Source organism: Corythoichthys intestinalis, chromosome 9 (assembly GCF_030265065.1).
Source record: "Corythoichthys intestinalis isolate RoL2023-P3 chromosome 9, ASM3026506v1, whole genome shotgun sequence".
NCBI lineage: Eukaryota > Metazoa > Chordata > Actinopteri > Syngnathiformes > Syngnathidae > Corythoichthys > Corythoichthys intestinalis.
Genome location: NC_080403.1, coordinates 15,605,172 through 15,627,367, shown reverse-complemented (window position 1 = coordinate 15,627,367; position 22,196 = coordinate 15,605,172). Strand labels below are relative to the sequence as shown.

The 22,196-nt window shown below is 40.7% G+C and overlaps 1 protein-coding gene across 5 annotated transcripts in view; it reads right to left on the bottom strand.

Moving 5' to 3' along the window:
- Positions 1-22,196, bottom strand: part of ptprt (protein tyrosine phosphatase receptor type T) — a 262,227-nt gene that overhangs the window by 15,707 nt on the left and 224,324 nt on the right. For all 5 annotated transcript variants that reach the window (XM_057846399.1, XM_057846400.1, XM_057846401.1 and 2 more), the window contains 6 exons: positions 21,005-21,159; positions 15,388-15,523; positions 9,552-9,701; positions 9,288-9,461; positions 2,578-2,709; positions 1,236-1,361 (listed from right to left, as the gene is read on the bottom strand). In XM_057846399.1, the coding sequence (XP_057702382.1) occupies positions 1,236-1,361; positions 2,578-2,709; positions 9,288-9,461; positions 9,552-9,701; positions 15,388-15,523; positions 21,005-21,159 (873 nt within the window). The remainder of the gene's footprint in view (positions 1-1,235; positions 1,362-2,577; positions 2,710-9,287; positions 9,462-9,551; positions 9,702-15,387; positions 15,524-21,004; positions 21,160-22,196) is intronic.

Below are 22,196 nucleotides of genomic sequence, written 5' to 3'. Positions count from 1 at the left end.
TCGACTAAAACTACATGATATTATTTTTGAGTTTTCGTCAACGAAAACTAGATAAAGACTATTCCATAAATTGCATTTTCTAGTTACTAGATTCATTCAATATAAATGGAGAAAGATGTGCGGTGTGTCACCATGCTGACTAGAAGACTAAAAGAAGCGGGCGCTCACAGCGGAGATTCCCGTCTGCAATAATGAGAACGTCATCAACATGAAAAAAAACAAGAAAAATTGCTCCAGGCGGCCGGCGGGAATCCTGGCGTCTAATCATTTTGACGGAAATGAATCACAAAGACTTTGACGTCCTTGTTCTGCGCTAAACGTCTTTTCTTGGGGAGAAGCATTCATTTCATTTCATGGGCCCCGAGGCGGCCTTGCCGGCGAGCGCTGCTGCCACGCTTCTTCTCGGAAATTCCCACACATGCGCTTAATGTATTTACCTCCAAACGTGGCGCTTTGCCACCACTTTGGTGTTCAAGGAACTAGGGTTGTCTAGTAGTAGCAATACTGAAATGTTGCATCCGGACAGGATATTTTTTAGTATCAATACTCGTTTACTGATTTGTTTTTGCACTACCGTAGGTCACCAGAAAATTGTTGTCATGGGGTGAATTTGGTTTGACATTAAAATATTTAGCATTTTGCTTGTTAAGTTGTTGGCTGCTATTGACGGCACGAGACGTCTAATCCATTTGAAACTGGACGGCTTGCAGCGAATGTACATTTCCTCATTTGCAAATAGATTGTACGTCTACAAGTGCTACTGTATATCTTTTACAGAAGGATGATTGGACGTCCAGCATCGTCAATGAAAAATCGAAAAAGTTTCATGTAAATCAAGGAGCTTTATTTTGCAAAGCTTAGTATTTTACCAGCACCTTGGTACTAAGGGACCATGATGAAATGACTTACGGAGCTTATTTACGATTAAAGTAGTCAATTCTAATCACTTTTAGGGTTGATTTCAATTCCTTAGCAGTTGGGGGGGGGGGGGGGGGGGGCATTTTCCAAGACTCCATTTTCCTTATTAGCGGAAAGACCTGAGAAGCGGCATCCTCCGCTTCCAGGTTAATAGCCCCATTCCACCTCTGTCCCCGACGGCGCCAAAGCGTGGACACGCTTCCGACTATTTCACGCTCGAGCGGCGCCGAGACGCAGGCAGCCCGTCGACAACGGAGTGGTCCGCAAACAGGCGGCGGTATCGATCGGAAGGGGCGGGGGGTGATGAAGACTCCTACCCTGGCCATGTTGCAGATCCGGAAGATGCGGTTGATGATGTCGTCGTCGATGTCGGCTGAAATGAACTCCACTTGGACCGGACCGTAGCAACACGAGCTCTTCTCTGGCCAGTACTGCATGCAGAGCTGCAAAAAAGAGATGTTATACTGCTACTGTATGACAGTGGTCTCCAACCCTTTTGTCATAATTCTTGCAGACCGGGGGGGTGCACAAAAGCCATAAACGCTTTGCACGACTGCCAAAAGTGAGCACTCACACAGGTCACAAGCAATAATGCATTTATTTTTCATATTATTTGGGGAAGGAGGAGGAGGTCAAAGTGCAACACGACGGCAAACGAAACACAAGCACGAAAGCAGCGATTTTGATTATTTTGAGGAGGAAAGTGAGATTTTAACAGATATACAAGTTTTGGCGAGAATGTGGTCAAAAGCCATTTTTCAAGCGTTTCAGTGCTCGGGAAACCTAAAGAAAAGCGCATTTATAGAAGAGCCCGACTGACATACACAATAAATGGATTTCTGCTCAGCCATTATGCCCAGCGCTCAGCAACCACCACTGGCGTGCCCCATCCAGTGTCCAGATGACTCCCAAGAGCCAATGGCGCGGTTTATAGCACACTAAGCGGTGTTGGCACTGCTAAGAAAAGGACGAGTTTCTAAAACGTACTCGCAGTGCACCGCCATATTTGTTGTGTGAAGAGCGCATGCAGGTACAGTAGTGTTGACAGATTGGTTTCTCACTTAACTGGAGGGTTATATTTATGGTGTGACTGGGCTGGAGAATTTTCTGGTAACCTTGAGGTACAGCTCTCCGTTGGCTCCGTTACGTTTAAAATTGAAATAATTATCTATCTTGCGAACTGGTATCGAGTGCCGGTCTGCGGACCACCGCTGTACGATTTGATACAACTGTCTTTCAATATTTTACTTGTCTCGATATTATCGCCCTAAATAGACCTGTTCCTGCAGTGCGCATTTTGGCCAGCAGATGGCAACAAATTTGGAAATGAGGGTGTCAGTGGTAATGCGGCACCGGCACATGGTCTATAGCTCACCTTTTCATTACCCTAACCTCAATCATGCCCCCGTCATTGGTAGCTGGCATAGGTTAGTGGTAGGGAGCGGAACCTCAACACCAACCCGCTCCCTGGCACGTGAGCTATAGCGCACCCTAGTCGTAACCTTAACCACGCCCCCGTCAACGCTAGCTCGTGGAAGCTGCTCATTTTCAGCGCCATTGACGATAGTAGATTATTAGATATCTTTACACTTCAGCAAAGTACTCCTACTCTACTACTCTTCTAGTTGGTAATTGCAGTGCAGTGAAGGAAGTCTGTACCTGCGTGGCATCCATCTCGTTGAGCATGACGATGGAGGAGCAGTTGTAGTCAAACACAAGCCTCCAGAAGTCGCCCATGGTGTTTGGCAAAGGATGCTGGGTAACGATGAAGGCGGCTGGCTGCTTATGGCTCTGTGTGGGAAGGGCAGACATGCTTCAGAACAACTGGATTTAGAACCTTAACTAATTCAACTAATACTTTCTCTCTGGAGTAGAAACCTTTGTAACTCGACAGCCTTTCAGGTGCACAACAGACTCTAAGGATTTTTAAGGTGCTAAGGAACAGCAAGGGACTTTAGAATGATAGCAGTGTTTTACTAAGGCATACTTTTTACTTTTACTTGAGTAGATTTGTGAAGAAAAAAAACGCAACTCTACCTCCCATACTTTGGGCTACACAAGAGTTGTTGCATTTTTCCTCTTTATTCTATATGTTGGATTTATTTACTTATTTATTGCCAGCGGTGCCAAGAGTAGCGCTACTAATTTCACCAATGAGACGTCGCAACAATAATCGCATGACTCCATTACACCAATCAGACACAAACTTGCCATTCTATGATCTCGCCAGCCTGTTCAATCACATGCGTCTTTAAAGCACCGTAAAAAATGAAGGATTTGACATCGAGCGCTGCCCACAACATGACTCAAAAGAGCAGATTTAAACCTCTCTTTCAGATCTCGTTTGGCAGCGATTGAACATGGAAGACAGAGGATATGATCATTTTAATTTAGTAACTATGAAGGCAAGGCAAGGCAAGGCAAATTTATTTATATGGCACAATTCAACACAAGGCAATTCAAAGTGCTTTACATCACATGAAAACCATAAAAATCACATTTAAATCAACACAACGTAAAAACCAAGACAGAAGATCGCATTTAATCACAGAATAAAAATAAATAAATAAAAATAAAACAAAAATAGAAATAAAGCAAAAACTACTACTAATAATAATCATTGAAATCAGCAATGGAGATAAGCACAAGAGGAATAGAAGGCAGGTAGATTGAAATATATAGACAGTTATGGATATGCAGTGCTAAACAAAAGCGTTTTTAGCCCTGATTTAAATGAGCTAACGGTTTGAGCATACTTCAGACCTTCGGGTAACTTGTTCCAGAGGTGAGGAGCATAATAACTAAATGCTGCCTCACCCTGCTTGGTTCTTGTTCTTGGAACATGCAGAAGACCCGTTCCAGACGACCTTAAGGGTCTAGATGTCTCATAGGAATCTAACAAGTCAAGCATGTATTTTGGTCCAAGGCCATTAAGTGTTTTGTAGACGAGCAGTAGTATTTTATAGTCTATCCTTTGACTCACTGGAAGCCAGTGTAGCGATTTCAAAACCGGTGTAATGTGGTCCAGCTTCCTTGTATTTGTGAGGACTCTGGCTGCAGCATTCTGTACTAGCTGCAGCTTCCTGACTGATTTTTTATCAAGACCTGTAAATATACCGTTGCAGTAGTCCAATCTGCTGAAAACGAATGCATGCATAAGTTTTTCCATGTCTTGTTGAGTCAGAAGCCCCTTAATTCTGGTTATATTTTTTAGGTGGTAATAAGCGGATTTAGTGACGGACTTTAGATGGCTATCAAATTTTAGGTCTGAGTCAATAATTACGCCAAGGTTTCTGACTTGATTTGTAGCTGTAAGTGACATTGTGCTAAGTTGGCTGCTTATCTTTGACCTTTCCTTTTTTGGCCCAAAAATGATCACCTCTGTTTTCTCCACATTTAACTGGAGAAAATTCTGGCACATCCATTCATTGATTTGATGAATGCATTTACTCAGGGAGACTAAGGGACTATAATCATGTGGGGACACAGAAATGTACAGTTGTGTGTCATCTGCATAGGCGTGATAGGAGATGTCATACTGTTCCATTATCTGAGCTAACGGAAGCATATAGATGTTAAATAAGAGTGGTCCAAGAATTGACCCTTGAGGGACTCCACACGTGAATTTGGTTCGTTCTGACTGATAATTTCCGATTGACACAAAGAAATCCCTATCATGTAAATAGGATGTGAACCACTGAAGAATAGTGTCAGTAAGCCCTACCCACTGTTCCAATCTGCTGAGTAGTATGTTGTGATCAACCGTGTCAAATGCGGCGCTGAGATCCAATAGTAGCAGAACAGATGATTTGCCTGCATCGGTATTCCGACGAATATCATTTAGGACTTTGATAAGCACGGTCTCGGTGCTGTGTTGTGGCCGAAATCCAGACTGAAATGAGTCAAAAAGATTGTTTTGGATCATAAAAGTCTGGATCTGTTCAAACACAACCCTTTCGATAATTTTCCCCAGGAATGTCAGATTTGATATTGGCCTGTAATTACTAATGGTTGAGGCATCCAGATTAGGTTTTTTTAGGAGAGGTTTTATTACTGCAGTTTTTAAAGTCTGAGGAAACTCTCCTGTTTGGAGGGAAGTATTTATAATCTGAAGTATGTCTGGGGCTATGCAATGAAAAACAGTTTTGAAAAAGTTTGAAGGAAGGATGTCAAGGCAGCATGTTGTGGGCTTTAGTTTCGACACAATTTCTGTTAAAGTGGCATAGTCCAAGAGGCTAAACTGTCTAAGATTGACGTGGGGGACATGTTGGGAGGCATTTAGTGTAACATTTGTTAATCCGGAGTTGCACACAGTCTGTCTAATCATTAGTACTTTGTGTGTAAAAAATGCTGCGAAATTATTACAGGACACCTCAGATGCCAATTCCTGAGGTATTGATGCTTGTGGGTTTGTCAGTTTGTCAACAACAGAAAATAGTGTGCGAGTATTGTGGGTGTTTCTACTAATGATCTCTGAAAAATATGATTGTCTAGCATTTTTCAGTTCCTGGTTGTATTTGCGAAGACTCTCTTTGTAGATATCATAAAAAACTAGGAGTTTGTTTTTTCGCCATCTGCGTTCTGCTCGTCTACAAACTTGCTTTTGTTTTATAGCTAGTATGGCATTTCTCCAGGGTGACCTCTTCTTTCTTGACAAGGTTTTTGTCTTAATCGGGGCAATAGTGTCCATTACAGTCATCACACCGGAACTGAAACTATTTACAAGTTCTTCCACTGGAGCTATTGTAGGGGTTAATAATGAGGCATAGGCCTGTGTGAATAACGCACATGTGTTATCACTTATGTAACGCTTCCTAATAAACTCTGTTTCCCTTTTCAGAGGATGGACAGGGGTGGTCATTTTAAACATAATGCAGTAGTGATCAGACAGAGCAACATCATTCACTGTGACCTCAGAGATGTTAAGACCTTTGGATATTATTAAGTCCAGTATGTGCCCTCTGTTATGTGTTGGAACTGTGACATGCTGAGATAAACCAAATGTATCCAAAATATTTAAAAGCTCTCTAGCACATCCTTCTTCAGGATTATCAACATGAATGTTAAAGTCACCCACTAAAACAACACAATCAAAGTCCATGCACACGGAAGACAGTATTTTGGTAAACTCATCAAAAAACATTGTGTTATACTTCGGTGGTCTGTAAATTGTTACCAAGGCAGCTCTGCAAGGGCTTTTTAGCTGAATGACAATATACTCAAAGGAATCAAACTGACCACATGAAATATTCGTGCATTGAAAACTGTCCCTGATCAGACTGGCAACCCCACCTCCTTTCTTATGGGTTCTTGGCGCACTAAAGAAATTGAAGTTTGCGGGGGTTGCCTCGATCAGAACTGTCGAACTCTTATCTTGATCTAACCAAGTTTCTGTTAGGAACAACATGTCAAGGTTATGTTTGCAGATAAAATCATTAATTAAGAAAGATTTGCCAGCTAAAGATCTAATATTTAGCAGAGCCAATTGGAGATGCCAGACTGGATTCACTGGTGAGCTTTGGGATTGACATACTATGTTTAACAGGTTGGCAGAATTTATTGAACGTTTTTTATTTCTCACCAGTCTAGCCCTTTTTTTGTTGTTTATCACCACTGGGATTGTTGAGCATACATACTGTACTCCGTAAGGCCCCGGCTTTTGCTGGGACAGAAAAGTCTTTGTAATGTTTTCACAGCCTGGACCCGGTGCACATCATATTGGTGTCGCAAACATGGCTCCCTCCATAGAAGGATAATACCGTGTAGTTCCAGAGTTGTAGTGCTTTGGCTTTGCCCCGAGAGAATTCCAGTGGAGGCTGGTTGGTTTGTTGCCATCTTCCCCTGGCACCTGTCGGGTGTGGCAGGTACAGGGTGGAAGCGAAGACATGAACTTGAGGAGATCAAGAGACTGGTTAACCTTGCTATCTAGACCCATGGAGTCCCAATCAGGTTGACTCATTATTCCATCCAAACTAAGTCGTCGGCGGGGTGGCTTCCGGGACTGTGGGGATTTAGGCCTTGATGAGGCCTTAGCCTGACTGAGTCGGAGGAGTGGTGGCGTCTTGGAGTGTGAGGATTTGGTGCTGGATGGGGCCTTATCCTGGAGTCTGCGGCGTGGTGGCGTCTTGGAGTGTGAGGATTTGGGGCTGGATGGGGCCTTAGCCTGGAGTCGGCGGCATGGTGGCGTCTTGGAGTGCGAGGATTTGGTGCTGGATGGGGCCTCGACAGCAGAGGATTGCACGGTCGGGTCGTTCTCCTCCTGTTGAGCTGATGGAGCCACTTCTTGAGTCTCGTCTGAAGGGGGTCGATCACCTGCTACCAGGGTCTCCTTCCGTTGAGGCAGTGGAGCCTCAGCAGAGGAGGGTTGGTCACAGCCTGGCGGGGCTAGCTTAGTCACTTCCCCTTCAGCGACTATCGGCTCCATTTTTGGAGGAGAGATTGATCCTGCGTGCACACTGTCTGATTCAGCACTCATCCCAGCCATCATGTTTATCCGATGTTTTGGGACAGCTTGCCTCCTTTCCTCGAGATAAGCAGACTGTCTGTGCCTCAAGAGATAAAACATGCTGCTGCTTAGTAACCGCACTCCTGACTTATTTAGGTGAAGGCCATCGTTCTTAAAGAGGTGCCTGCGCCCTGAAAATATGTTGAAATTGTCAATGAAGTACATCGATTGTCCAGCGCATGTTGCTTTGAGCCATTTGTTAAGCATCATCACTCTGCTGAAACTTTCATCCCCCAGCCTGGGCGCGGGTATGGGTCCACTGAAAAACACCTCAGTATTTAAAGTTCCGACTTTGTTTATCAGTTCAGTGAAGTCTTGCTTTAAAAGCTCTGATTTTTGCTTCGCAATATCGAGGGCTCCTGTGTGTATTATCAGACTAGTGGCTGTTGGATGCTGAGCAGCAATGCTCAGGATACGTTCAGAGATAACAGACACCGTAGCTTTGTTTAAACAACATACTCTGGTATTGTTGCTACAAAAGTGTTTCATCCCATTCACAGCAAAGTCGCCCACTATCAGAGTGCGGGGCCCATTGGGTCGCTTTCTCTGTAGCCTGCTAGCACATGCATTAGCATCGTACCTCTCTTTCGAGCTGGGTGTTCCAACTTTCCCTGGGTCAGGAGTCTCGGAGAGTGGCGTAAATCTATTTTCCAGTAGAATTCCAGCAGCTTGAGGCACTTTGCTTTGAGCCTTTGTTGTTGCCTTGATCTGTGATAATTTTCCTTCTGGTGCCGGAGTAGATGACGCATTCTTCTGCAGAGGTGGCCATTCCTTTTCATCGTAAATCTGCCAGTGCTGGGTTCTGCCAGGGTCCCGTTGAGTCTCGATGGTGTTTGTTTGCATTCTATGGGTCCGCTCCCACTCGCTGTTTTGGGAGATCGGCAGAGTGGTTTCATTCCCGAGCTGTCCGTTTACCTCCATATTCACTTCAAGCCGGTAGATTTTTGTTTCCAGTACTGCTATCTTCTGGAGCAGTTTGTGGTAATCATCCATTGACAGGGGAGGCATGTTGCTGCTACTTAGCTTTCGTTAGCCGAATTCCTCAGCTCCGATAAGGCAGACTTGTGTTCCAGTAACGACAAAAAAGCACTTTAAAAGGCTCAAAAATGCTCAAAAAGCCTTTGTTTGAATATAAACATGATTAAAAGATAATTCCAAGACCTCCTGAGTAATTTAGAGGTGTTTAAAAATGATTAAAAAGATGATTGAAGCTTGAGAAGCAGGAGCAAAGCAGAGAGACGTCTGCACAGTAGCGAAGCAGCAAGAAAAGTGGAAGGAACTATTCACTATTCAAACTAAGAACTATTTTGTCAACTTGAGGGCGCTCATGCTCTTTGGACGAATAATGCTTCATTTCTGTCTTTTTTTTCCCCTCACCGGAATTAAAAAATTTTTTTTTTTTCCCCCTTTGGCTTAGTGTGGTTATGTAATGGGTTATTGTACACTATCATTATAACAACAGTTCATATAGATACGTTTTTGCTCAGAAATAAAAGGAAAACAAAAATAAGCAGTTACTCACAAGGTTACTGAGTATTCTTTTCACTGGATACTTTTTTCACTTGTACTTGAGTACATTTTTTGGATGACTACTTCTACTTTTACTTGAGTAATATTATTTTAAAGACGCTACTCTTACTTGAGTCCAATTTTTGGCTACTCAACCCACCTCGGTCAATGACAGACAATGAGTTAAAGCAGTGTCTGGCCTAGACATTATAACAATGACTTTACATCCAAGTGAGTATGCAGTAATATAATATTAAAAGGAAAATAAATTATTTAAAAAGATATGTTATCAATACAGTATTAGGAGCAAAAAATGGTATCGGTGCAACACTAGTCGTGTCAATGACTTGCGTACATCCATGAGTGCTGCATTAATGTAGTTGGAGCTCTCGCCGTCGACGGAGATTAGAAAAGGTAGGCAGCGGTCGGCAGACAGAACATCCATGCTCCGATTCTTGTCGTGGTTTCGGGGCAGGAGACCGACGCTGCAATCCTCCGGCCGCACTCTAGGGGTCACTATGTTTAGGGTCTGGAAGAAAAGAAGCAGAAGATTGCTTAGAAATAATACTGAAGGTCTTGCGATACTGTATATCTGGAAAGATGTCTCCAAGGTCCTCACCTGGAACTCGTCTTTAATCTGACTGGAGTTGGTCTGAGGGTCCAACCTGCTGATGTTATAGTAGATAGCGCGGAAGTCACATACGGGGATGGCGGTGTTGCCGCAAAGGCACGCCTCCAGGATGGCGTCATGGACAAACACGTACTGCTCCTGTTTAAGATCATACACACGGAACTTCAATTGGGGTCATGAAATTTGGTAGACGTGTCTATCGTGAGTAGATCCACAAAAAGGTTGAAAGAAGCCATGCCCAAAAAGACATGTTAAGTCTACAATTTTTGTTCAAAGTAGGCATTTTTTCATTGAATTGGCTCAGTTGTGCCCATTGGAATGTAATGATAGTTCAGCACCCAAAGCACATTTGACTTGGAAAACAAAAAATTTGGGAGACATTTCTAGCATGACTCGACCCATAAAAAAAGTCTTAGGAAGTCATGCCTTAATACACAAGTATTCTTCCATTTTGATTCACAGTTGACACTTTAAGGTATTTTAGGCAGTTTTCAGTGATCCCTTTATATTTGGAAAATTCAGCAGTTTGACTTCACATTATGAAAATTGGTACATATGTCCTTCATGAGTAGGTCCACAAAAAAGTAACAAAACTATGCCCCAAAATGTATAGGATGTCTGTCATTTTAGTTTGAAGTAGACATTCAAGGGACTTTTTAGGGATTTCCAGTGGTCCTTTAATATTTGGAAAATTTAAACCAGTTTGTCTTGGCTGTTTTCTATTTGACAGACATGTCCATCTTGAGTAGATCCACAAAAAAGTCTCAACAAGCCATTCCTCAAAACCCACAGGATGTCTGCTATTTGGGTTTGAAGCCAGACATGTGAGATCATGATCAGGAGAATCCTTTAATATTTGAAAAATGAAGCTCCTCAAACCAGTTTGTGTTGAGAGAAATGGTGGAGGAAATGTTTTGTATTCATAAATGTGTCCTCAGTTGATGTTGAAATAATGTTCCTATTGCATGTTATTATTGACATATTAATTTTTCGCCACAAGATGGCAGGATGGGACTTAATTGTCTAAAGTGCTACTTTTATTACTTCTTCTTGTTTGACTTTGATGACTTTGATTTGTGGGATTGCCTGTGAAGACAGCAATGAGAGAGGATGTATCCGCATGTCAATGGAAATTAAATACGCCAAGTTTTGGCTAAAAGACAACTTATTCTCCGTCAATTCTTCCTACGAATGCAACGTTGAGCTGCAACCACCTCAACAGGTTATGGGCCCAGGAGTCATTCCAAGGTAAAGTCAGTTTCCACCGTGTAGAAGGTCGCGAAGGACAGCGTGCTCACGGAATGCTGATTAGCGGAAAAAGCTAACAAGCAACATGGATCCACGAGGAACAAGTAGGTTACCTCGACTGGCATTTGACGGAGAAGAAGCTAAATATGAACTCTGGGAAACTAAAATGGTGGTACATTTTCATCTTATCGGGCTAAAGAAGACAGTGCTGGTAGGACCAACCACTGAAGCAGAGAGAGAAAATGATGAAATGAAAAATGGGGACGCGTATGCTGAAATGATACAACTTCTTGATGATAAAAACCTTTCGTTAATAATGAGAGATGCGCCAAATGACGGAAGAAAAGCTCTGAAAATATTAAGAGAATATTATGCTGGGAAGGGAAAACCCAGGATTATAAATTTGTACACCATGCTAACATCTCTTCAAAAGGGAACCGAAGAAAGCATAGTGGGCTACATAATAAGAGCTGAGACCGCCATCACAGCATTGCGAAATGCAGGTGAAACAATGGCAGATGGTCTACTTATCGCAATGGTCTTGAAGGGGCTACCAGAAAATTACAAACCATTTACAATTCATGTGGCGCATACCGAGGAGAACATGACATTTGCAGAATTCAAAACCAAACTCCGAAGTTTTGAAGAAACGGAAAAATTAAATGCAGCAGAATCAAGCGACAGAGTGATGAAGACTCACGCAAGAGCTTCAAAGCAAGCCACAAAAGCAAACGCTCGTGACCGGATCAAAGACGACACAGAGTTGGTGTGCTTCAAATGTGGGATCAAAGGCCACCGTGCAAAATCATGTCGACAAAAGACATGGTGTAGTCGGTGCAAAATGGACACGCACAAAGACACCACTTGCAGACGCAAGGAAAATCCGGACGGAGCGAGAAAAATTGCTGAAGATGGAGATCCTGACTTCGCGTTCAAGGTGAGAGATGAACAGCCCGACACCAGGCGGCAGGATACACACAGCATCCGGGAACGAGGTCTGATGGTGGACACGGGAGCGACATCTCATATAATCACTGACGTGACCAAGTTCAAAAGCTTCCAGGAGACGTTCAAACCAGAGAACCACAGCGTCGAGTTGGCAGATGGTACCCGGTGCAGTGGAGTCGCACTCAAAAGAGGAGATGCGGAGTGCTACCTGATTGACAACGGATGACATGATAGCTGATATCAGGACAAAACCTGTAACAAAGTTAAAATTGAAGAAGTTTGACAGTGTTATTTTTGGAATTTGAAATTTAAAAGTTCATTTGGTCGTTAAAAAGGCCATCAACATGAGAACAAGTGTGGGTGTTGAGAGAAATGGTGGAGGAAATGTTTTTTATTCATAAATGTGACCTCAGTTGATGTTGAAATAATGTTCCTATTGCATGTTATTATTGACATATTAATTTTTCGCCACAAGATGGCAGGATGGGACTTAATTGTCTAAAGTGCTACTTTTATTACTTTTTCTTGTTTGACTTTGATGACTTTGATTTGTGGGATTGCCTGTGAAGACAGCAATGAGAGAGGATGTATCCGCATGTCAATGGAAATTAAATACGCCAAGTTTTGGCTAAAAGACAACTTATTCTCCGTCAATTCTTCCTACGAATGCAACGTTGAGCTGCAACCACCTCAACAGTTTGACAAAGCAATATGCTGTTTGGTAGATATGTTCATCATAAGTAGACCCATCATACAGTATATCTCAAGAAGTCATGCCTGAAAACACACTAGAAATGTCCCATTTTGTTTGTCAAACCATCCAATTTATGGTTAGTTCGTCCACTTCCAGCGGTCCTTCAAAAAGGAAGTGCTGTGAATGATTTTTGCAAGTCATTGTCGGCTCTCCTTCGCAGGCTTTAGCAGTGAATTAAAATGAAGGCACGCTGCAACGTTTCCGCACTCGGGATCAAGCGCGCTCTTTGTGCCGGAAGCAGCACAGCGCATGTTAATGCCGCCGCCCTCTCGGCCCACTTTACACCGGCGCATCTGTTGTCGTAACTTTGCCGAGCTGCATTTTGATTGTGGCCCCGGTGGACGGGAGACTTTTAAAAATCATTTCAGCCGCAGGCCATTGTCTGCGCTCGTGACACAAATACCCAACACACACACACTCGCTTGCTAACGCACTCCTCCACCTCTGCCTTTTAAAAGATTAATTGCTCTGTGCAGTTTAGACGAGGATTAGAGAAGCATCCGGCAGCCTCGACACCGACACAAATGACTCCCACTCAGTTAACGCTGGCACGCAGGCACACGCCATTCACGGGCAATTTGTTCAGGACTGTCACTCAGCAGCACGCTTGTTCTCTCATGTTGTGCTCTGGAGGTGACGTCAAGGGTTTAAAGTACGTATTGATTCAAATAAAGTACCAAAGCGACGGATTAGCTCAGCTTCTATTTGCACACACCAGCGGATGGTGAGCATTTTGCTTTCAAGCTGACATTTTTAAGTCCTTTTAGCCATTTGCAGGTGTCCTTCATAGACTTTGATAAAGATTTTGAGTGGTGGCTAGCAAATGTGGAGCATGTTAGCTGTCGTTTCTTTAGGGATTTGCTGTATTCAAAACTGCACAAAATGCTACATAATTGGTCATTTGGATGGAATTTACATTTTGTAAATGTTTTTGAAAATGTAACTATTTTGACTTTGGTAAGCAATTCTCTAACATATTGACCCACAAAAAACCCTAAGTAATCCAAGCTATGTGTAATCTTACAATTTTGTTCAGAGCAGAGATTTTAGTGTCTTCTTTGACAATTTCCTGGTGTTATTGTATGTGGAAAATTCAGCCCCTCAAACCAGTCTGACAACACGAAATACAGTTGACATGTCAGTGATGAGCAAACACACAAAAAGGTCTTAAGAAGCAATGTCTGAAAAGGCACGAGAAAGTCAGCCATTTTGGTTTAAAGTGGACATTTTAGGGTCTTTTAGTCAATGGCGTACCGCAAGCAACACGTCACTTCCGTTCATTAATATTCATGAGGTTAGCTACTGTTGCTAAGGGGGGACACACGACTGTTTGTCCCGATAGGAAATGAATGGAAATCGTGTACGAAGGAGATGTTTACAGAGCTAAACCAACCAATTCTCTCCAAAAATGATGTCCCTGGTGCTAAATTCACTGGCAAAGATGTGGAAGAACATAAAAATATTCAGTTAAAGAGATAGCTTGAGTGTCGAGGGCTGAAAAAGACAAAAAAAACGACCGAAGCATAGCCTTAGCCTTTTATCGACACCTTTTTCTTACGACAATGACATTCTCCACCTTTTTCTCACGACAATGACATTCTCCTGATTCAACAAGCTATCCTTTACCACCAGCCCTGTCTTTCCTATATATTATATCCTCCGGTTGTTCAACGTCTCTGACTGTTCTTGGGGGTAATTTGTATTTTGTGTAGCGATCGCAAATGCTACTCAGTGACAGCCAACGAACACTTTAAATTTTTTTATTGATAACAAATCTTAATTCTATAACTATTTACACTCCCCCCTCACTAAAGTGTTTTTTTTGCAACAGAAAATGTTAACAGTGGCAGTCAGATATTTTAATTCTTTTCAGTTCATTGTCAGACAGAAGCAGCACTGGACAATGTCACGCTAAAAAATAAGTTAAAATATCAAAATGGCTTACCTCTTTGTCTTCTGAAAGACAATGCCAACCCAACAAAATGTTTACTGCATAAATGTTTACTGCCGAGCTGGCGTTAAAAGTCCGCGCAAGTTGATTCATTCTTCACATTTTTTCCCTCAGAGTTTTTGGTTTCGGGAAGTATGAAGAAAACATCCTTCATATGTTGTTATGTCTAGAGTCGTTTCTACAAGTTCCAAAAAAGCAATGTGTGATCGGCATGTTCGTTTTTGAAAGATTACCGGAGAAAAGTAGCACAATTAACATGGTTTCTATACGAGGGCGGGTCTATAATGTCCCACTTCTGTTTTACTTCCGCTTTACGATGCGATGCACGGTCTAAAAATAGCATACGTGCGGTACGCCATTTCATGTGGTCTTTTAATATTTTGGAAAATTTAGCCCATCAAAATAGTTTGACTTAGAAAAATGAAATTTGGTAGACATGTCTATTATGAGTGGACTTACAAAAAAGTCTTTGGAAGCCATGCCTCGAAAGACACAAATAGGTTCAAAGCGGATATTTCCTGGTCTTTTAGGCCCTTTCCAGTTGTCCTTTACGAATTCAAAAATTTAGCCTCTCAGACAATTTTGACACAACAACTTGAAATTTGGTAGACATGTTTATCATGAGTAGATCCGTAAAAAAGTCTGCACAAGCTATACCCCAAAACACAAACGGTGCCTGACATTTTGGTTTAAAGCAGACATTTGCAGGTGTTTTAGGCGATTTCTAAGAGAGTCCTTTAATTTTTGGAAAATTCATCCCCTCAAACCAGTTTCGCTTAGAAAGAGGGCATTTGGTAGATTTTTGGCCGTTCATCAGTGGCTCTTCCTAAAAGTCTCAGGAGGCTTTGCTGGAAAAAAAAACACCAAGTCTGCCAGTTGAGTTGAAAGCGTTTATCTTGGCTCCACTTTAGTGGTTTGCTCACCTCAGTCTGTACCATGTTGACTCTTTGCGATCTGAGCTCGCGGATGCAGTTGAAGATGTCTACCACACCCTCGTTCTCCGCCATGTCCAACATGATGTCCACAGCAATGAAGCAGCCTGTCCGGCCTGCACCCGCACTAAGAGAAAACCAAAAGAAACAGTCTTGATTTCCACATTCAATCCGTTCTGTGAGCAAATAATCATAACAGCTTTTGGTTTAAAACTACATTTTTGAGGGCCAGGACCTTAACTTTGCGTGCCAATTTACAAGTTTGTTTAGACTGATTGGCTGCTATGAATCTTTTTTTTTTAATCTTAAAAAGGCAGCTTCAAATAAATTAAAAAAAAAAAAATATATATATATATATATATATATATTTATAATAGAATATAAAATATTATAAAATAGAATATTAACTCAGGTATTAATTCTTTAGCTACCATTAATTAAAAGTTAATTAGCAATAAAAAATTATGATGAAGATAATATTTACTGTTATTTTCCTCTTGTTAGATTTAAACAAATATTTTGAGTAAAAATGAGGAATCTGTATTTTTGTTTACTTTTTAAAAAATTTATTAAGATGAATACAATTTTTAAAAAAATATATTTTTTTAAATAAAAATGAATTCAAATAAGAGAAATTGTTTTTTCCTCTTTTTTTAAAAAATAGATTTGTTTAAAAAAATAATTAAAATAAACAAAACTGAATATTTCCTTTTTAGCTTTTTTTTGTTGTTAGTTTTTTTAGTTTTTTTTTTTTTTAGTTAGTCCCAGTCCAAATGGATTAGATGTCTAGCGCTGTCAATGGCAGCCAATGAGTTATCCATTCCAGCGCTCCCACCCACGAAAAAAAAAACAATTTCACAATTTTTCTAATTTAATTTTGTGTTTAGATCCCTGGTGATTTGTCACATTTCTGCTGCCACAGATTGTCACACAAAGGACACTTTAACAACAAATGCCAAGTGTGTAGGCCACACGTTCTGAGCGATGGATGGATGGATGAGGAGGGAGGGAGGGAGCAGAGCAGAAAAAAGAGGGAGCGAGGCAGGGCCTCCGTAGATTACCTGTCACCTGAGTGATTAATGTCGACTCGGCAACATTGTGTACGCGCGTAAAAAAAAAAAAAAAAAAAAAAAAATGGGGGGAAACTGAGCAAAATTGATGTTACCAAGACATGAAAAACAGAGGCCGACCTCAACAGGGTTGTCAAAATCATTTTTGTTCGGGCGGGACGCATCCTAGTCATGACTGTGAACCCATATACGTAAATGTAGGATGGCCTAATCTTGAAAATGCAATTCCTGGAGAAATTGTGCAGGGATGCTCGTTCTTCTATGGGTAACTTTCTGTAGATTTTAGATACATATTTACGGTATATATATATATTATATTATTAATTAAAAAAAAAAAAAAAATTTGTATTTTCATTCATTCATTTTCCATCCCGCTTATTCTCACGAAGGTCGAGGAGGTGCTGGAGCCAATGTTGTTAATAACGACGCTACAATATAACGGTGTTACTAACGGCGTTATTTTTTTCAGTAGTGAGTAATCTAATTAATTACTTTTCTCATCTTGGCAACGCCGTTACCGTTACTGAGGTTGGAAATGTGTGCGTTACTATATTGGTGGAATGACTCAAAAAAAGTCCGAGGGAGACGGACTCACCGAGACGACAGAGCAGAGCAGGAGTGGGGAGGAGGGAAAAAAGTTGTGACCCCAAGCAAACACGATGCTAGGTGGCTCCGACAATACCTGACTGTAGCTGATAGTCTACAAACTACGCCCACATGATATGGTAGATATGGTAGAATTGGTATATATCACATATATATAGAACTGGATGCGAAATAACAGACACTGCGGTGTTAGCAACATGTACAGTATAGAGCCTACCCACGTACCACGTGCTCGCTGTATGGTTCCGCCCACTTGTCCGTCATTTTGACTCTGTATTAGCATTGTTTTCAATTGATGGCGGAATTTAAAATGCATTTCATGGAAGACCCGGTGCTTTCTGATGCCGCAAACTCACTGGATCTGTTGCATAAAAGGCGTTATGAGGAAAAGCTTCGTTCTATACAGTCGCCAGATCCATATTTGATGCCCAAATCGATGTTTTTCGACCCACTGTCTTCGCCCTGTCTGCCTGACATCTGCTACGCAGATATTTACAATTATCTTGTCCACACTAAATCAGCCTATTCTCACGAAAATATGAAAAACTTCAAGAGCTTGGAGGCTTATAAATACTTCGTTGCTGGTTGGGTGAAACAGGTCCTCGTCCACGAAAATTCGGCAGGAATCTATCTTGTGCTTGGAAAGGTGAGTTACGAAATTTTCAATTCAAAATCTTTTGTTATTGCTAACATCCACTGTCAAGTCTAATGTATTTCATGTCGTTTGTCAATGGAGTTAAGGCTTTTAATGTTTATATGGTTTAGCGATAGCATTCTCACTACATACATACGTGTATGTTGTCGGCGATTAGCCTAGCAATGATCTTAATTGTGGTTATTTGTCAGCCCCTTAGACGAGGCCAGTTTCTTTCACTTGGTACCAGCTAAATATTATTCAAAAAATAACGATGGTGGAAGAAAGGGAAGTCACAAACATCTTGAATTTGAAACTATGTCGTACTACGTCGTATGTTGTCGGCGATTAGCCTAGCAATGATCTTAATTGTGGTTGTCAGGCCAAAACCCTCTAAATATATATTAAATGCATCTTACCGGATATAAAATGACTACTACATAGTCCGTGGTGATTTTTTGGTGTCCAGTTTTCACGTCGAATTGCAGCCGTCCATTTCGCTCTCCTCTTTGGATCCCTCGGAATACGGTAAAACTTCAAGTCTCTCCTTCCATCTTCTCTGTTAGTGCAACCAACAGCCACACACGCCTTCACCATTTTGATTATTAATGTTAAGGAGCAGAAAAACACGCCGTAAATAGGAGAAATGTACGTAGCCGTAACAGGTTAACACTATGTTTTGACGGACAAGTGGGCGGAACCATACAGCGAGCACGTGGTACGTGGGTAGGCTCTATAGGAACTAGATGCGTTAGTAAGCAGCCGCCATCTTAAAGCAGTAGACTTTTTAGGAAGGCTCTGTTGTAGAGAACCTTCCTAGCGAATCTAAGTAACTTTTTATCTAAAATACTCCTAAAATCGGCAAAATCTTGACTTGAATCTATCTTTAAATGATGAAACAGTTTTAAAACTTACACATGTCAAAGGTAGACAGAAGGGAACTAATGCAATAATGGGAACAATTTCAACAACTTTTAACGGTTGATTCAGGGTAAAGGGTAAATTAGGGTAAAGAATTGGGCTAGGGCCAATTGTCCCAAAAACCTTTTAAACTTCACATAGTGTGACCTATGTGTTTTTTTTTTTTTTTTTTTTTTTTGAGGGGAAAAAAAAACAACATGAAAATTATCACCGGTAACTCATTACAAGTAGAAATAACTAACTAATTACTCTTACATTCAGGTAACTGAGTTACTAACGCAATTACCTTTTGGGGAAGTAATTTGTAACTGTAATTAATTTTTTAAAGTAAGATTAACAACACGGGCAGGAGCCTATCCCAGCTAACTACGGGCAGTATACAGGGTACAGCCTTAATTGGTGGCCAGCCAATGGTAGGGCATAATGAGACAAACAACCATTCACGCACACACTCATACCAACTGACAATTTGGAGTGTTCAATCAGCCTACCACGCATGTTTTTGGGGATGTGGGAGGAAACCAGAGTCCCACGCAGGTGCAGGGAGAACAAACTGCACACAGGAAAGACACAGCCCAATACTGAACCCTTGACCATTTAGAACTGTGAGGCGGACGTGCTAACCCCTCGGTCACTGTGTATATACTAGTATATAAGGCCGAAAACAGACAAGGCTGAATATGCGGTTTCTGCTCCCGCACCCCTCTTTAAAATAAACTGCTGTATTTTAAGCCAAAAGAACTGTTGTGTTTGATAGAACAATATGTCGATATGCTGCCATAGCAGATTCGTGGCGCATTAAGCCCTGGACTATTGAACTATTAATTAGTCCGTTTTACCCTGGAGAGCCCCATTTACAGACACTGTGCAACAGCTTTTGTTTCAATCCAGCCATAAAAAGAAGGTAAGCAATTATATTTATTCTTCGAAATGTCTGTCATTTTTAGCTTAGAATCATTAATTTACGTCTAATATTAAAAAAAAAAAAAAAGACTTAAAAAATTATTCACTCGCATATTTTAGACCTTTAAACAAATTACGTCACAATGAAAAAAATAGTGTCCGTAAATAAGTCACGGATATCTACCTCATAACTATCGCTTAGTTGTATATATATATATATATTTTTTGTGGCTGTCGTATTTTCCACCATATTTTAGATGATAAATAATCGATTCAAACAGAGAAAAAAAAAATGAAAAAAGTTTAAAAGGGCAAATATATCAAAAAGAAAATCTCGACCACTCCCTGATGTCTGCAATTTCTGCATCGCGATCCTTGTTATATTACCATGTTTCACCCATGTTGATGTTGGGACAATAATCACATGACTCCATGATACCAATCAGATACAAGCTTGCCGTTCTGTCTTCAACCCCCGTCTGTTCAATCATATGGTGTCTTTAGAGCACCGTAAAAAATGAAGTATTTGATAAAGAGCACTGCCCTCAACATGACTCGAAAGCACGGATTTTAACCTCCCTCCCAGTTTTTATTTGGCACCAATTGACCAAAGAAAACTGGAGATATGATCCTTTTGATTTCAAAATAGCAATTATGAAGGAACTCTTCACTATTCAAACTCGGAACTATTTTCTCTAACAGAAGGCAGTCATGCTCTTTGGACTAATAATGCTTTATTTATGTTTTTTTTCCCTCTCTTGTCGGAATTCAACTATTTTTTTTTGTATTTCTTTGGTTTAATGTGGTTATGTAATGGGTAATTGTACAGTATCATAACAACAGTCCATATGGATAACTTTGTGCTCAGAAAAAAAAATCAGACAAAAATATAAGCATTTACTCACAATGTTACTAATTACTTGAGTATTCTTTTCACCAAATACTTTTTTACTTGTACTTGAGCACATTTTTTGGACGACTACTTTTACTTTTACTTGAGTAATATTATTTTGCAGTAACGCTACTCTTACTTGAGTAAAATTTTTGGCTACTCTACCCACGAGTGTTTGTGATATATATTTGTTGAATGCAAATTCAAGCATCAAAGAGTTGTTAAATTTTTTCACATTCAAACTCATTGCCTCCCATTGATGGCGATTAATCACTGTGATTATATCTGAGATTAATTGTGACACAACACATCAAATGGATAAATGAATAATAAAGAATTCAAGAAAGTTAAATATAGCTTTACAAAAAAATAGATTTATAAACAATTTCTCCATTTGTTTTAACGTTTTTAATTTACCGTGGATGGTGATTAATTGCGAGGATTATATGTGAAATTGTGATTGACACAACATACTAAATGAATAATAATTCAAAAAATGAAAAACAAAAATTAAAAAGGAATTTTGAACAATGACAGTTGATGGGACGGCCCGCCCAATTTGCGTTAGCGATATAGCGATACCTGCAGTGCGCTACGATGGGCCCAGCGTCCGGTGGGTTGAGGAACTTAACCTGGCGTATGAAACCCAGCAGCCCGGTGGCATAGCAAGGAACACCGTGGTCGGGCCAGCTGGTGAAGTGGAATTGACGTAACTCTCGCAGCTCGTGGTGACCCTTCTGGAAAAGCAAAAAAAAATAAATAAATAAAAACAATGGGTGTCAACAAGTTAAAGCTAGAGATGTCACGTCATTTTCAAAGTATCGGAATCGGCAAAAAAATATCGGCCATGCCTTTTTTTAATATATATATTGTTTAATTAAATCGTTTTCTAACTGTATTTAACGTTACAGACATAATATGTTACACTCATCCAGAGTCTTTAGTTTAGGCTTAAGGTAGGATTATCAGAAATATCCCGATAACGGCGGCAATTAATTTATTAAAAAATGTGTCACATTAAAATATATAACGCTATTAACATATGCGCTGCACGACCCTCTCAATCATTGTCACGCTCAATCTGTAATGACGCCGTTTTACCTATATAGAGAGATAAAAGGCAGCGCAAAATGAGTAGAGTGAATTTTGGCAGCCTTTGGAGCCTTTCTTCAATTGGCTAAAACATTGCAATCCCTCTCCCTATGATCAGAAATATCATGGGAAGCAATGTGGGGAAGCAAGGTGGCAATTGATCTTTGTCTTAACACCTTAAGTTATTTCCCAAAGCAGAGAAGATATATCCATTGGTAGCACGACGCAGTCATGGTTGCACTTCCCATCATGCATTTGGGCAGAGGTTAAATGGCTGCAGTATCATTTACTGAAAGCTCAACAAATACACTAGGTGGCAATATTTAGTCACAATATACAAAGTCACAAGTCTTTCTATCCGTGGATCCCTCTCACAGAAAGAATGTTAATAATGTAAATGCCATCTTGAGGATTTATTGTCATAATAAACAAATACAGTACTTATGTACTGTATGTTGAATGTATATATTCGTCCGAGTTTTATCCATTTTTTTCTTAATGCATTGCCAAAATGTATATGATCGGGAAAAATTATCGGGAATGATTGGAATTGAATCGGGAGCAAAAAAAAAAGCAATCGGATCGGGAAATATTGGGATCGGCAGATACTCAAACTAAAACGATCGGGATCGGATCGGGAGCAAAAAACATGATCGGAACAACCCTAGTTAAAGCAAAACTG